At 48.0% G+C, this 13,388-nt stretch overlaps 1 protein-coding gene across 1 annotated transcript in view; it reads left to right on the forward strand.

Annotated features, from left to right (window-relative positions):
• The first annotated feature begins 4,215 nt into the window (after positions 1-4,215).
• The window catches only part of NR5A2 (nuclear receptor subfamily 5 group A member 2), a 124,033-nt gene continuing 114,860 nt past the window's right edge, over positions 4,216-13,388 (forward strand). Inside the window, 1 exon segment of the mRNA XM_060088682.1 lies at positions 4,216-4,279. Within this exon segment, the coding sequence (XP_059944665.1) occupies positions 4,216-4,279 (64 nt within the window).

Below are 13,388 nucleotides of genomic sequence, written 5' to 3' on the forward strand. Positions count from 1 at the left end.
TCATATGGTGTTGAGTTTCCTAACTTTACTCCCCTAAAGGAGTAACCCTGAGTGTAGGGAATTATATTTTGAAATAATCTTGACATTTATCTCCAAGACAAGAAAAGTCATAAAAACAGCCCGAATCTCAGGTCCCTACAGTGAGCATCCAGCTCTCCCAAGTTCCAAAAATCTTTCCACAACCTGTTTGGAACAGGCAGCCCTGGTTAGGACGCGGAGGTTGAGGAGACCAGGAAAAGTTTCTGTTCACAGAGGAAATTCCAATGTGCTTTCTTTTCAAACTTTTGGGGTGGAATATGGCTCATAATATTTAACAAAAGAAGATATTATCTATTTTAATTCCATTCAGATCTCTTCCATACCCCCAATTTCATGAAAATGCAATTATGAAAGCACATTTTTAAAACAGACCAAATTAACAGATCTTTTTTTTTTAGCTGCGCTGCGCTTCGCAGCTTGCAGGATCCTAATTCCCCGACCAGGGATTGAACCCTTGTGCTCGGCAGTGAAAGCGTGAAGTCCCAACCATCGGACCACCAGGGAAGTCCCAACAGACCATTTTGTTTTATAAAAAATTCCAAACATTGTATTTTCTGACCAGAACAATCGTGTATTCAATATATGAGTTGGCTGGTAAAAAATTATTAACACGCTACTCTTATAGAAAGGATGGACAACAAGGTCCTACTGTAGAGCACAAGGAACTATATTCAATGCCCTGGGATAAATCATAATGGAAAAGAATATAAGAAAGAACATATATACATATATATGTATACATATAACTGAGTCACTTTGCTGTACAGCAGAAATTAACATGACATTGTACATCAACTCTACTTCAATTTTTAAAAACCATGTTACTCTTGAAAAACGTGGCAGCTTTTTAAATAAAATGTTGTTTTTACATTTTGAGAATGGCTGACAGACTTTGGTTATTTAGACGTAGGTATTTTGGAGACATTTCTTGAATACGAAGTAAACCTATTACTTCAAGGAAAAAACTGATAGTACTTTTTTCACCGATAAAACTCAGACTTTCGGGCTTCCCTGGTGGCGCAGTGGTTGAGAGTCTGCCTGCCGATGCAGGGGACGTGGGTTCAGGCCCCGGTCCGGGAAGATCCCACATGCCGCAGAGCGGCTGGGCCCATGAGCCATGGCCGCTGAGCCTGCGTGTCCGGAGCTTGTGCTCTGCAATGGGAGAGGCCACAACAGTGAGAGGCCCACGTACCGCAAAAAAAAAAAAAAAAAAAACCCTCAGACTTTCAAGTGAACATTTGGATTTTAGAAAATCTGAATATTCCACTGAGAGTTGGACAGCTTCCTAGTATTTAAAGACTTCTGATGAGATCAGTGGTGATATTAGTGAGTATAAGTTTTGATATTTGTCCACATTTGGAACATTTGCCAAATTTGATGAACATATATTTTTCCAAATCACCAGTGTAAGATGTAATAAAATCATGCACAGGAAAAGGTGCATTTGAAGTGTAAAAAAGGTCAATGAATTTTAGTGCAATAGAGGACAAAATGTTCACAGATTTGGTTAAGGATTCCACATTTCAACCACGAAGAAGATATCACTTGTGGAATCAAAGAAAAAGATCCATAATTATCTGAAAAAGCTGTTGTAGTACTGCTCTTTTCTTCTGCCTTCATATTCTGAAGACCATGTTTTTATTATTATTATTTAAAAACTTTATTTACGTTTGGCTGTCTTGGGTCTTCATTGTTGCGTGTGGGCTTTCTCTAGTTGAGGCGAGCAGGGGCCACTCTTTGTTGCAGTGCGCGGGCTTCTCATTGCAGTGGCTTCTCTTGTTGCAGAGCACGAGCTCTAGAGCACAGGCTCAGTAGCTGTGACACATGGGCTCAGTAGTTGTGGCTCGCGGGCTCTAGAATGCAGGCTCAGTAGTTGTGGCGCACGGGCTTAGTTTCTTCGCGGCATGTGGGATCTTCCCGGACCAGGGCTCAAACCAGTGTCCCCTGCATTGGCAGGTGGATTCTTAACCACTGCGCCACCAGGGAAGTCCCATGTTTTTTATATACTTCAGCCCAAACAACATATCACTACAGACTGAATGCAGAAGGAGATGTGAGAATCCAGCTTTCTATTAAGTTAGACATTAAAAAGACTTCTGAAAATGTCACTTTTTATGAATTATTTTGTTTTGGAAAACAGCTATTTTCAATTTTCAATGTGTTATTTATAGTAATATACTTTAATAACTACAAATTAATATATTTATAAATAATACTTTTTTAGAATGGATATATATATATAACTGATTCATTTTGCTGTACACTTGAAACTAACACAACATTGTAAATCAACTATACTCCAATAAAAATTTTTAAATAATAACTTTTTTACTTTCTCAATTTTAATGTTGAATAAAATAAATATTAATAGATATAATTCACATAAGCAAAAAGCTTTTAGAGCCTTATAATTTTTAAGAGAATAGCTGCTTTTCAGGGTCATAGGTCCTTTAATATCTACCTATGTACATTTCTGGTATTATGCCACATTATTTTTTGACTGTTTAAAGAAATAACAACAAAGAACTGACATGGGTGATTATAATTACCCAATCCTTGTTAGTTTGAAATATACATTTACTTGCCCAGCTATATACTTCACTCCCCAGCCTCCCTTGCAGCTAAGTGTGGGTATGTGTCAAATTTCTGCCTAGTGAGTTGTAAGCAAAGTGTTTACATGGCACTTTATGGAAATGTCCTGGAAAAGGAATATGTGTTTTCTCCCTTCCTCTGTACTGCTTCCTGGTAGTGATGGCTGACCTCTAGCAGTCATTTTGGAACATGAGGACAAGAGACAGAGGAGAGTAAAACAGAAAGAACCAGGTCCTGGACAACTTTGTAGGGCCACTGTACCATCACTACCTCTGAATTTCTTTTACAAGAGAGAAATAAATGTCTTATTTAAACCACTGGCATTCTGCTTTTTCTATTATATGCAGTCAAACCTAATCCAAAAAAATTAAAATTTTGATGGGAAAAATGCTATACATAAACATTCTGGGTTTTCCAAATAGGATCTCAGGCCAAAAAAAAAAAAAAAAAGTTTGCTCCATTAGCAAAATCAAAACATACAAGAAAATAACTAACTGTTGTTCCACAACATAAGAAAAGACATACATTGCTCTAAGAATCCAGACTTTATTACTTTAAAGGACAACAGGGATATTTCACAAGAGCCTAAAACTATCCGTGGTCATTTGAGTAATAGTTCTTTCATGGTCAGGAGTAATCCAGATTTTTTTTCCATGGATTCAAGGAAAGAATGATAATTTTTAAATTATGGAAAACGTATTACACATTTGTCATTTTGCCAGCATTAACCTCAAAGTATAAGTTTTACTTTATTGGGGTAAAGAGATAGGTTGCCCTTTTAATCAACAGACCAATGTACAAACAAGCTAAGGTTAACTCCTCAGCTAATGAACAGGCATGATAAAAAAGCTGGTTGACAAAACATGAATAAATAAATGAGCACAAGCTCGGTAATGCTACCTGTAGTGCTTCAAAGTGTCAATCATATCCCTAGTCATCACTTAAAGAATGAATGTCTGCCAACGTTATCATCTAAAATATATTTACAGAGGTCAGAAGCGCTACGTCTGTCCTCCTCTATGCAAAGAGGTGATGACATCAAGGGGGTATGTCACAAGCCTAAGTTTAGTTAGTGGATTTAAGCTGGTTTGGAGTTTTATCCACTAAGTATGATCTTCTGACCCCTCAGTTTTACAACTTTCCACTCTCCAAGCTGCACTGCACCTCTCCATTTCTGAGTTAATCATTTGTTTGCCATTATCTGCCAAGAGTTCTTATCTCTTTTGCTGTCACTTTATAACAGGGTCCTCTTATCAACCTGCATAGAGTCATGTGATTAGTCCAAGCCTATCGAAAGTTTCCATTCCTCTGATTAGAAACCATCATGAAACTGGATACATTGTTTACAGCAGGTCACTAATGCTGGAAAAAGTACAGAGTCCAGGGAAATACTTGCTTGTAACTTTCTGGATTCTTGGATTTTTTTTTTTGTTTTTTGTTTTTTGGCTTTTTCTTAACTTTCACTAAGGGTTACTGTAGTCTGATGTGTCCTCCCCAAGGCTACAAAATTTGACAAGCTGCACTTTTTCTTATGCTCAATGATTTCTGCTTTAAGCCAAAGGACTGCCTATAATTACATTAACAATGTCTTCTAATTCGGATACTGGGGATTTGCAAGAATCTCTAAAGCACGGACTTACACCTATTGGTAAGTAGGAGTTGCTCTTTTTATCATCTATTTATTATCCTGCTACTACACTAATACATGTAATTTAATCTCATTGATGTATTTACTGTTATAAGTCACTGCTTTTCCAATTGTGTTTATTAAAAGCACATAAGTCCTCATATATATCACACATTTATCTTTCTTGAAGTTCAAAAAAGGCAAACGAATATTTCAAATATTCATTATATCCTCTGTTTTTGCATGTCATCCTATTAGCCTAAGACAGCCAGAAAACAAAATGTACAATATCTCACCTTCATCCCTAATATTTTCTGATAATTTTAAATGAGAAATAATAAACTAAAATTTGAACAACTTGAAACAAGTTAGCCATATGGAGTCACCATTGATCAAACTTCAACAAGTGCTTTCACGTATCTGTGGAGTTTCAAGCCACATCACAGTATGTCTCATTCATTGCAGATATTATAGAAAGCTTTTGTTTTTCGAGCCAAAAACAAAAACAAACAAAAAAATACCATCATTAGTTAAGGATTAGAAGTTAAGGGTGACTGTTTTTCAAAATAATGAGCATGTCTTCTTTTCATAAACAGAATAAGTAAACAAAGTTTATTTTCATTTTTAAAAAATAATGGCGAGCCACAAACGTTAACGTTACAGCAAGAATACCTCTAATTAATCCTGAAAGTAAAGGACTAAAGGGAAGTAATTCCCAGGGGTCTGTAATTATTAGTCTGTTGGAAATCTTGCCCTTCTTCCTTCCACTAGTTTTTGAGGGACCTAAGCCCTTTCTTGTAGCACTTTCTTAGACTTTCGAACCGGAATTTCCCTGTAATTCGCAGAGGCCTGTCATCGGCGCTGAGTTCCAGCGCCGCTGGAACAAGAAGGAAAATCAAGGCTCCGGCTTTTCCTCTTTCTCCCTTGATAACCAGCTCACTCCACCGAACGCAGTGATTGCATTTTTTATGGGCCAACTACACCCTAAAGTGTATCAATTGAGGAAATGGTTACAAAAAAAAAAAATGTTCTGTACTTACGAAAAAGAAAACACCGGGAAGGCAGGCAGAGTGCAACAGAGAATCAATTGCTCTGCTGATAAAAAGAAAATACGGGCACAGAAGAAGCTGGAAGAGAACACAGAGCGATTTCAAATCTTTGCCCGGGTCGCAGCCGCCTGGGCGCATGGGCGAAGGGTCCCTACAGGCAGCGGCCGCGCTGGGCCACCGCGCTGCTGGCGTCGGCGGCGCGCGGCGAGGGCGCGCTCGGGCTGGGGATGCGGGGGCGCGCGGGGAGAGGCGCGCTCGGGCCGGGGAGGCGGGGGCGCGCGGGGAGAGGCGCGCTCGGGCCGCGGAGGCGGGGGCGCGCGGCGAGGGTGCGCTCGGAGTCTCATCCGCCCGCGGATGCGAATTCAGGGCGAGGGGATTCCCGAGACCACACACGAGGACCCCCACGGCGCGGCGCAGGCCCGGGGTGAAGGAATGCGGGGGAGATGGTAGAGGAGCCGCTTTCGCGTTGCCTCGGCTACCGCGGAAGAAGCGTATTTTTCACCCGACGCCCGGCACTCACACCGCGCCGGGTCCGTCCCGGGCGTGAAGCAGGACCACCTGCAAGTCTGGGGTCCGCCGGGTCCGGAGCGCCGGCAGCCGGCGGGGCATCCGTCTAGCCCCGGAGGGATCGCTAGAGGCTGAGCCTCAAGAAGGCCCCGAAGGAGAAGCCCAGGGCCTCCGCGAGCCCGCCCCCGACACCCGAAACCTGTGCGGGCACTTCCGGGCGCCAGATCCTGGGGTGACAAAATAACAGTGAATTTTCCGGTTAAAAAACCCCTCTTTCCGGATCTCAGTCGCAGCCACCGCCCCCTCCCGGCCCAGGCACACTCTCTCCCCCGTCCCCGGGTATTGCAGCCCCACGGTTGGTTGTGAGGTGTCCCCATTTTGAACATCTTGGTTACCCGGAGGCGGCTGCTGGCACTGAGGGTCGGTGTGTTCCACAGCGTAGCCTCCCGGGGGTGCTGGGGGCCATTCCCGGGGTTCTTGGCTAGACCATCACCCGGAGGGACAGTGGAGCCATCAGGTCCTCCAGTGGGTCCCTGAAGGCCAGTTGCCTCTTGGATGGGGGTCTGACGGCCCCAGGCAGGCCCAGTGAGGAGAACCCACGGGTGCAGCTTATAGGGTCTGAGGTCCCGGTGGCTTTGATGGCACATTGGGATGGAGTGGGGAGAGGTTCCCAAAACTAAGCCCAGTGTATGTACAGCTCAGTCAGGGTTTGACTTCTACATCAGCTCATTTGTGTTCTTCTGGGAAATGTGCCTCTGTTTATCTAAAAAGCTGTCTCTATGGGTCCTAGAGACATGGCATGACACTTTTCTTTTATGCACACTGGCGGTTCCATGAAAATTGCATGTAGACGTCTGTGCTCGTATCGAAAAGTGAAAATAAGATGCCGTTCCTTCTGCCTACCTGCAAGATAATCTGTGTGGTGTAAGAGCAGCAGACTTGGGTTACAACCAGATCGTTCCCCTAAAGTTCACTAGCTCTGGGATGCTGTACAGATTCTTGGTTTCTGGCTTAGGCTTTTTTCTTTCTGACAAATGGGGTGATTTTACTGAATAGTACGCAGTACTACTTTGAGAGAGAGAATAAAGTACCTGTCTATGTCAGCCAAAGAGCCAAATCTGTGTGGTAGGAAACGTCATGTAACGAGTATTTATTGACCCTCTTGCAATGTGCTCAACGTTATGTTTGATTTGTATTAAATTTATGTAATTCTTCGAATTACGTGCATTTTTGAAGAATATTATACAGTCCATATAATGTTGCATCCTGACCACAGGAGGTTCTGTCTGTGTGGCTAGGTGTACGTCATACACAGTGCAAAGGCTGTCTTGAGACTGTGATATAAACGTTGCTATCTGGTCCCCTTAGCACTCTCGGAGTCTGATTTGATTCCAGTGATAACCTCCAGTAAGCTCTGTGCCTTTAAGATCTCTGGAAGTCAACGTCACACAGTGGAAAGTGAGAAAGCCTGTTATGTCACCAGAACCTCTAGCCAGCTTTATTTGCAGTGCTGTTTAGAACACCAGTTACCCAAGCCCATGGTCTGATTCTTGCTGCTGGGCTTAGGCAGCCAGTTCCCTCCAGGAAGCTAAGCCTCGGAGCCTTGTCTCCTTCCCGGCTCCTGCCCACTTCCGAAACAATGCATCTCAGATTCTCTTTGCTGGCCTGGATCCTCAATTGTGATGGGACTTAAAGAATTTCTTTAATGCCTCTTTTAATAAACCAAGAGAGATGTATGGATGAAGCCAGAACAGAGGCTTGGGAATGCTTTTTTTCTTTACTTGACCCCTCCACGCAGACACAAATGTCTAGGGTTATCTTGGACTCAGCCTTGAACTTGAGCTGAGCTAGAGAGGGGCTCTGGGACAGTCTCCGGCCAGTTTTCCAACCTCCCCAAACACCTCCAGGGATGCCCTATGCAGGGCAAGAGTCAGATGTCTTACTCCCCAAGTCCAGAACCTACCTCAGGATAAAGCTACTTATTTGAGGGTATGTCTTCACTCTTCGCCTTGCTGGAACATCTTCTCTGAGAAACCCACTTGACTTCAAGGAACTTCAGGAGTTTGGCGGGCATTGAGTCTGGGAAGGGCCTGGGGAAGAGCTGAAATATGACCGGTGCATGAGAGATTGAGCCTGGGGAAACATGTGGACTAAAATTGACCAGACCGATCAATAAAGGCTGCCTCTTTCTCAGTCTTTGAGGAAGCTCTGTTATGTGTGTTTTTGCGTGACTGACAAGTAAGAAAAGATATACTTTACTTTTAAACCTCAAATAAGCTGAATATCTGCGGGTAACGTGATTGAGTCCTGAGGACTGTGTCAAACACTGCAAGATGGCGGCATTGGCAGGAACCTCCCGCTGGAAGGATCCATTTTTAATGGTCCTTAGAATGGCTAGTGATTCCTTTCCCGGTTGTTTTCCTTATAGAGGATGGTTTGGGGGAAATTAGGGAGAAAGAGAAAGAACTGATATTAATAACAGTGTGGTGGGCTGTTCTTCTGACACGATCACCTGTGTATAAAGTTTATTTTGTTTAAAAAAAGTTTTCTTTGTGAGCCTTACTTTACTGATGAAGAAAAAAAAATGGACTCGGAAAGGTCAAGTGATTTACCCAAGGTCACTCAGTTTGTCAGAAGAGTGGGCTGTAAATAGAAATCATGGATGTGACTCTGAAATCCATGCTTTTTCCTCAAGGTAGTATCTTTTTGCTCTTGTTGATATAAAGAAATTATGATTACAAACAATGTATGTCTACTCAGACTTTCTTCCGAAAGGCATTTGGGGCTTAAGTAAGACGTTTGTCAATCGCTCTTTATCTTCCTCTTCAATCCGCAGTGGAAACCCCGAAGAATTTGGAAGGGTGGGCTGGGGCGTGGCGTATGGGTGGGGTGGAGCCATCTGGAGCCCTGAGAGCTGAGCAGAGATGGGGGGCCGGGGGGTGGGGGGCAGGGAGGCACTTCTGGTCTCTGACTCTGGAATTTCCTGAAAGGATCTCTGGAGTTTGACGTTGAGCTTGCAGTTCTGTGGCTTATGGTAGCAACTCGCGGGGCTCCTGAGTAGATGAAAAGGAAATTGAGAGGAAATTCACAGCATCCACTTGTTATAGAGTCCGTGATATGAGGACGGCAGGGAAATCACTCAAAATGAGTGAGTTTAGAGAGGACTTTTTATTCCTAAGAAACAAGCAAAGGTCTCCTGGGGGGAGGGCATAGGGAAAGAGATAGTTTAAGCACCTCCTCCCCCGCCCTTTTAAAGCACTTTTGACAAAGCCGGGTGTGTCTCCTGCTGGGAGATGCTGGTCCCACGCCCGGCGCTAACGTTTTCCACAGTTAATGCTGCTGAGGCTTGGCTCTGGACGTCCGCAGCCTCAGGGCCCCAAAACTCCGCCGCCTCCAGCGGTGCCTATAGGATTGGAAAGAAAACTGCTCGGAACCCGCCACCAAGTCCCCGAAGCGACGCCCCACAGTGTCCAGACGAGAAATCCTGGGGGAAAGCGAAAGAATTCGTCCCCAAGGCTCGGTGCACGCTGGCCACCATCTCTTAACCACGAAAGTTGTCTATAAGTTGGAAAAGGAGCTGACACCCTCCGAAAAGCGCGACCCGCGGCATCTCGGGGCCCCTAACACTCTTCCTACGCCCACGCGGCAAGTCCCAAGGGGACGAGACCACCCCGAGTGCCCCCTTTCCAAACCCAGTCTTGCTCTGTTGTCCAGGAGGGACCTGAATTGCTCGACGGCCGCAGTTCTGCGGGTCCGGCACTCTTTGATCTTAAAAACCAGAACACCCTGCGCGGGGGCTCCCCTAAGGCCGGAGGCTCCCGATCCATCCCCGCGCGGCCACAGCCGGGGCCCCATTCGGAAGCTGACCGGCACGTCGTCCCTTCCCTCATGAAGCTTCCAGTCTGGCCAGATTCAATGGGATGTCAGCCTAGAATCACCTCGTGCTCAGATCTGAGTTCCCGGTCCAGGTTGGGGCGCGGGAGGGACCACGGGGGGTGGAGTCACCGTGTGAGCGTTCGCAGGGTTCACCCAGGGCTCAGTGGCCTGCAGGCGCCAGCGTCGTCCTCGAGAACGCCACTCGCTGTTCTGGTTTGTCCCGAGAATGGACAGGGATGGTTCCGAGAGTGGAGTCTCCAGTGTTGAGTTGGAGCTGACTCACATCTCCATTTCAATTACAGAGAGGAAGAGCTAGATTAGATTGGACCACCTACCCAAGGTTATTTCCCAGCCGGCTCCTTTCTCCAGACCGGATCTCCCCATTCACCTCGAAGGGCACCGGCTCGACCAAGGTGGGACGCGCCTAGACCCCTGGGCAGGGGCAACCCGCCCCAAAGAAAATGAAGTCTAAAAAGTTCTACAGGGAAGCCTTATTACCGAGAGCTGTAGATTCCGATAATACAGGCCTAAGTCTCCAAAAACCTCACATGTCCTTCAGGGAAAGGATGCGAGTTTGTTTGGAGGGGGTGGAGTCTTGATTACCCAGATAAATGCGGCACCTTGCGTTTTCCTCGCTGGTAAAGACGGGGCCCTGATATACTAAGATACTCCCATAGTGACTGTGAATCAGTCGCCATTGGCTGGCCACCCCCTACCAGGCAGTCTTTCTCGGGATAGAAGGTCTAGCTAGACTGGCCGCAGTTTTTCCTCCTGGACGACAGGCTGTTTACTCAGGCAGCAGAAAGGGATTTTTTTTTTTTTTTTAACATGACACGACTTCTCACCTATTCCAGTTTATTCTCTGAAAGCTTCGGCCAATTCGGTGCTCTTTGTTAATTTATATGTCTGCACTAAAATTTAACCTCTCTTTAAAAAAAAAAAAAGTGCTTCGAACGCGGGGGTGGAGCGCCTAGAAGCGGGGGGTGGGGGGGTAGCCCAGCACCACCCCCCTTCCCGGCTCCAGCTCAGCAGCGGAACTCTGGAGTTCTAGCTGAACTTGATTTTCAGAGGAAAGCAAAAGGGGCTTCTGATGGGCTTTTAGAATGGGAGGGGCGGAGAATTTAGGCAGAACCCGAGCTTCAGTAGACTGATAAACTTGTTTCTCTTTCCCCTCGGGCTATCCCGGCCTGGTTGTGGAGACTTTCGTGGGTGGGTGGGTGGGTGGGGAAATCTAGGTTTCTTTTGAGGCTAAAGAGTAGGCACGTGCTACGAGAAAAGCATTCTGGTTTCTCGAAAGCACCAAAAAGTAGGAATGGAGGAGGTGTTAGACATTGGTTCCAAGGATGTAGATTTGCAAATTTCGTGCGGGGTTGGGCGGGTCGTGCTGGGTCGTGGCAGGCTTCTCCCACCCAGGCGGGCGGGAGACGTAGGTCTTCCACGCTGTAATTCCGGGGACCCGTGTCTGCCGAGCCCAGGAAACTTGAACCAGTCCTGAAAATCATGACCTCTTACGCCTTTGCAGACTGCTCGCGGGAAGCGCGCGGGGCCGCCCGACACTTCTCAGGTCAGGTCAAGGGCGGGCTGTGCCCGGCGCGCGCTCGGGAACGCGGCGCGGAGCCACGGGAAGGCGGCGGCGGGAGAGCAAGGCAGTCGCATCCTCGCGGGCGGGGAGCGCGAGACCCCCTCCGCTCCTGCCCGCGGGTGGACGGGGCGCACGGCCCCGTGGCGCTGAGTCTGGATAAAATATGCCGGGACTGCGCTTCTCGGGCTCATCAAGGCTGCGGGAGCCTCCCCGAGGCATCATCCTTTGTAATTGCAACCGTCAATCAACGCTCGAAGACTCAGTCAGAACCGGGAAGGACGAGCCTGGAGACCAGCCCCGTAGGAAAGGAGGTGGAGGCGCGGGGGAAGCGGGGGGAAAGGGGAGCGAAGTTTGCCAGGAGTTGGCAGGGGAGCGGGGGAGCGAGTTGAGAACGCGCGGGGCGGCTAAAGCCGGAGCGGTGTCGCCCGGCCTCGCGTCCCCACCGGTTAGTTACATGCCCCGCAGCCGGGGTGGATTCCTAAGTGCGCTCCCACTAAGAGGAAGTCGGTGAAGACTTCCCCGGAGGAGGGTGGGAGGCGTCGGCCCGCCTGCCGGGGCTTTATCATTCCAAGGCGGTGGGTGTATCTCTCCGTGAACGCGGACCACCGCGAGCCGAGACGTTTAGACCACACAGGCCCAGTCCCCCATCCCCATCTCAGGTGCCTCCCCTCCTGGCGTCCGCTTCGCCCTCCCGCCTCGCGCGGAGGCCTCTGCCACCTGGAACCATCCCCAGGTAACCGACCCGGCACCGCGGGCGGGCTCGGGCACCTCGTCCCCCAGCGCTCCTTCCGCGAGGGTGCTCTGGGAGACGCCCAGGCCCATCCCAGGTCACGGGGCAAACGGGTTCCGGGCTCCAGTGGGGACCCCCAGCCCAGCGGAATTGAAGGGGCAAAGGACCAGAGTAAGTGCTGGGGGGAGGATGGGGGAAGGGTGCACTTGGAGGGCGGGAAGGAGCGCGAGGTCGGAAGCCGAGGCCTGCCCACCCTGCCTCTGCGTCTGCTCCCCTAAACCCCACTCAGAGCGCCCGGGGTAAAGGTGACTGTACTCTCGGGTCTCTCCCGCGGGAGATTTCCCGCCCTGTCCACCGAAGACGGGGTTTCGACGTCCCCCGAGGGGACCTGGCGAGGTCTGGGGACCTCGGGAGCTCCTGCGTTCCTGGAGCTGGAGGCCCGGAGCACTGGGGGCTTGGGGTTCCTTTGGTTCTCAGAAAGGGAAGTTTTCTCTCGGCTTGAGACCTCCTGCACTTTCGGTGCCCGTTGGGCTCGCAGCTGACTAAGCAGAGCCGTCAGCCTGGACTAGAGCTTCAACTGTGGCTTCTCTTAAGGGAGGATTTTTAAAACCTTGACCCCAGCCCCTATTCTCCCGCCATCGTCACTCGCTTTTGTGAGGAGACAAATGGATGCCAGCTGGCCCTTTGTCACCGTCACTCCAGGTGTCTGGGGGTGTGATGGGAGGGCAGACTGGCCTAGACGGAAGAGGTGTCAGGTGTGGCCTAAATAGGTCCCTTCTGGGGCTGAGGCTGGGCCCTGAACATAATCACAAAGTTTGCCTCCAGCCAGGTCAGGCTCAGCCCCAAGTCCCGGCAAAGATTTAGGCCACACTGCAAGTCCCTGGTGCTGTCAGACCCTCTATCTACTTCTTTCAGCTCTCCTAACCTCCTCCTCCCGTCCCAGCAACCAGAGGGCCTTCCCTCCCACAGAGCTCCAGCCTGGTGTTGGGAAGGCGTTGCAAAAGTGCCCCCATAGGCTGTTTGGTTGCTGTGGGATGAGGGTGCTCTTAAATTAAGGCTTTGTAATAAACTGATGCTCAAAGTTCACCTGCATCCATAAGGAAAGCGCACCGAGCACTGATCTGAGCCCTGAGACTTTATCCCCTTTTTGAATTTAATTCACAGTGATACTTAAAATAACTATAGGAAATCCTGCAAATGGACGGACTGTCACCAAAATCTGAGCATCTTAAGGGTCACTAGTTTGGCAACTTCAGCCCACTCCCCTTTACAAACTATGGGCAGCCCTCCCACCAAGTTTAAACATTTTCATGAAACCTGCAGATGCTACTAAAACTGATATTTAAATAACTTAGATTCTGCATACTGCATGTTAAACAGCAAAAT

Source organism: Mesoplodon densirostris, chromosome 2 (genome assembly GCF_025265405.1).
Source record: "Mesoplodon densirostris isolate mMesDen1 chromosome 2, mMesDen1 primary haplotype, whole genome shotgun sequence".
NCBI classification, from domain to species: domain Eukaryota; kingdom Metazoa; phylum Chordata; class Mammalia; order Artiodactyla; family Ziphiidae; genus Mesoplodon; species Mesoplodon densirostris.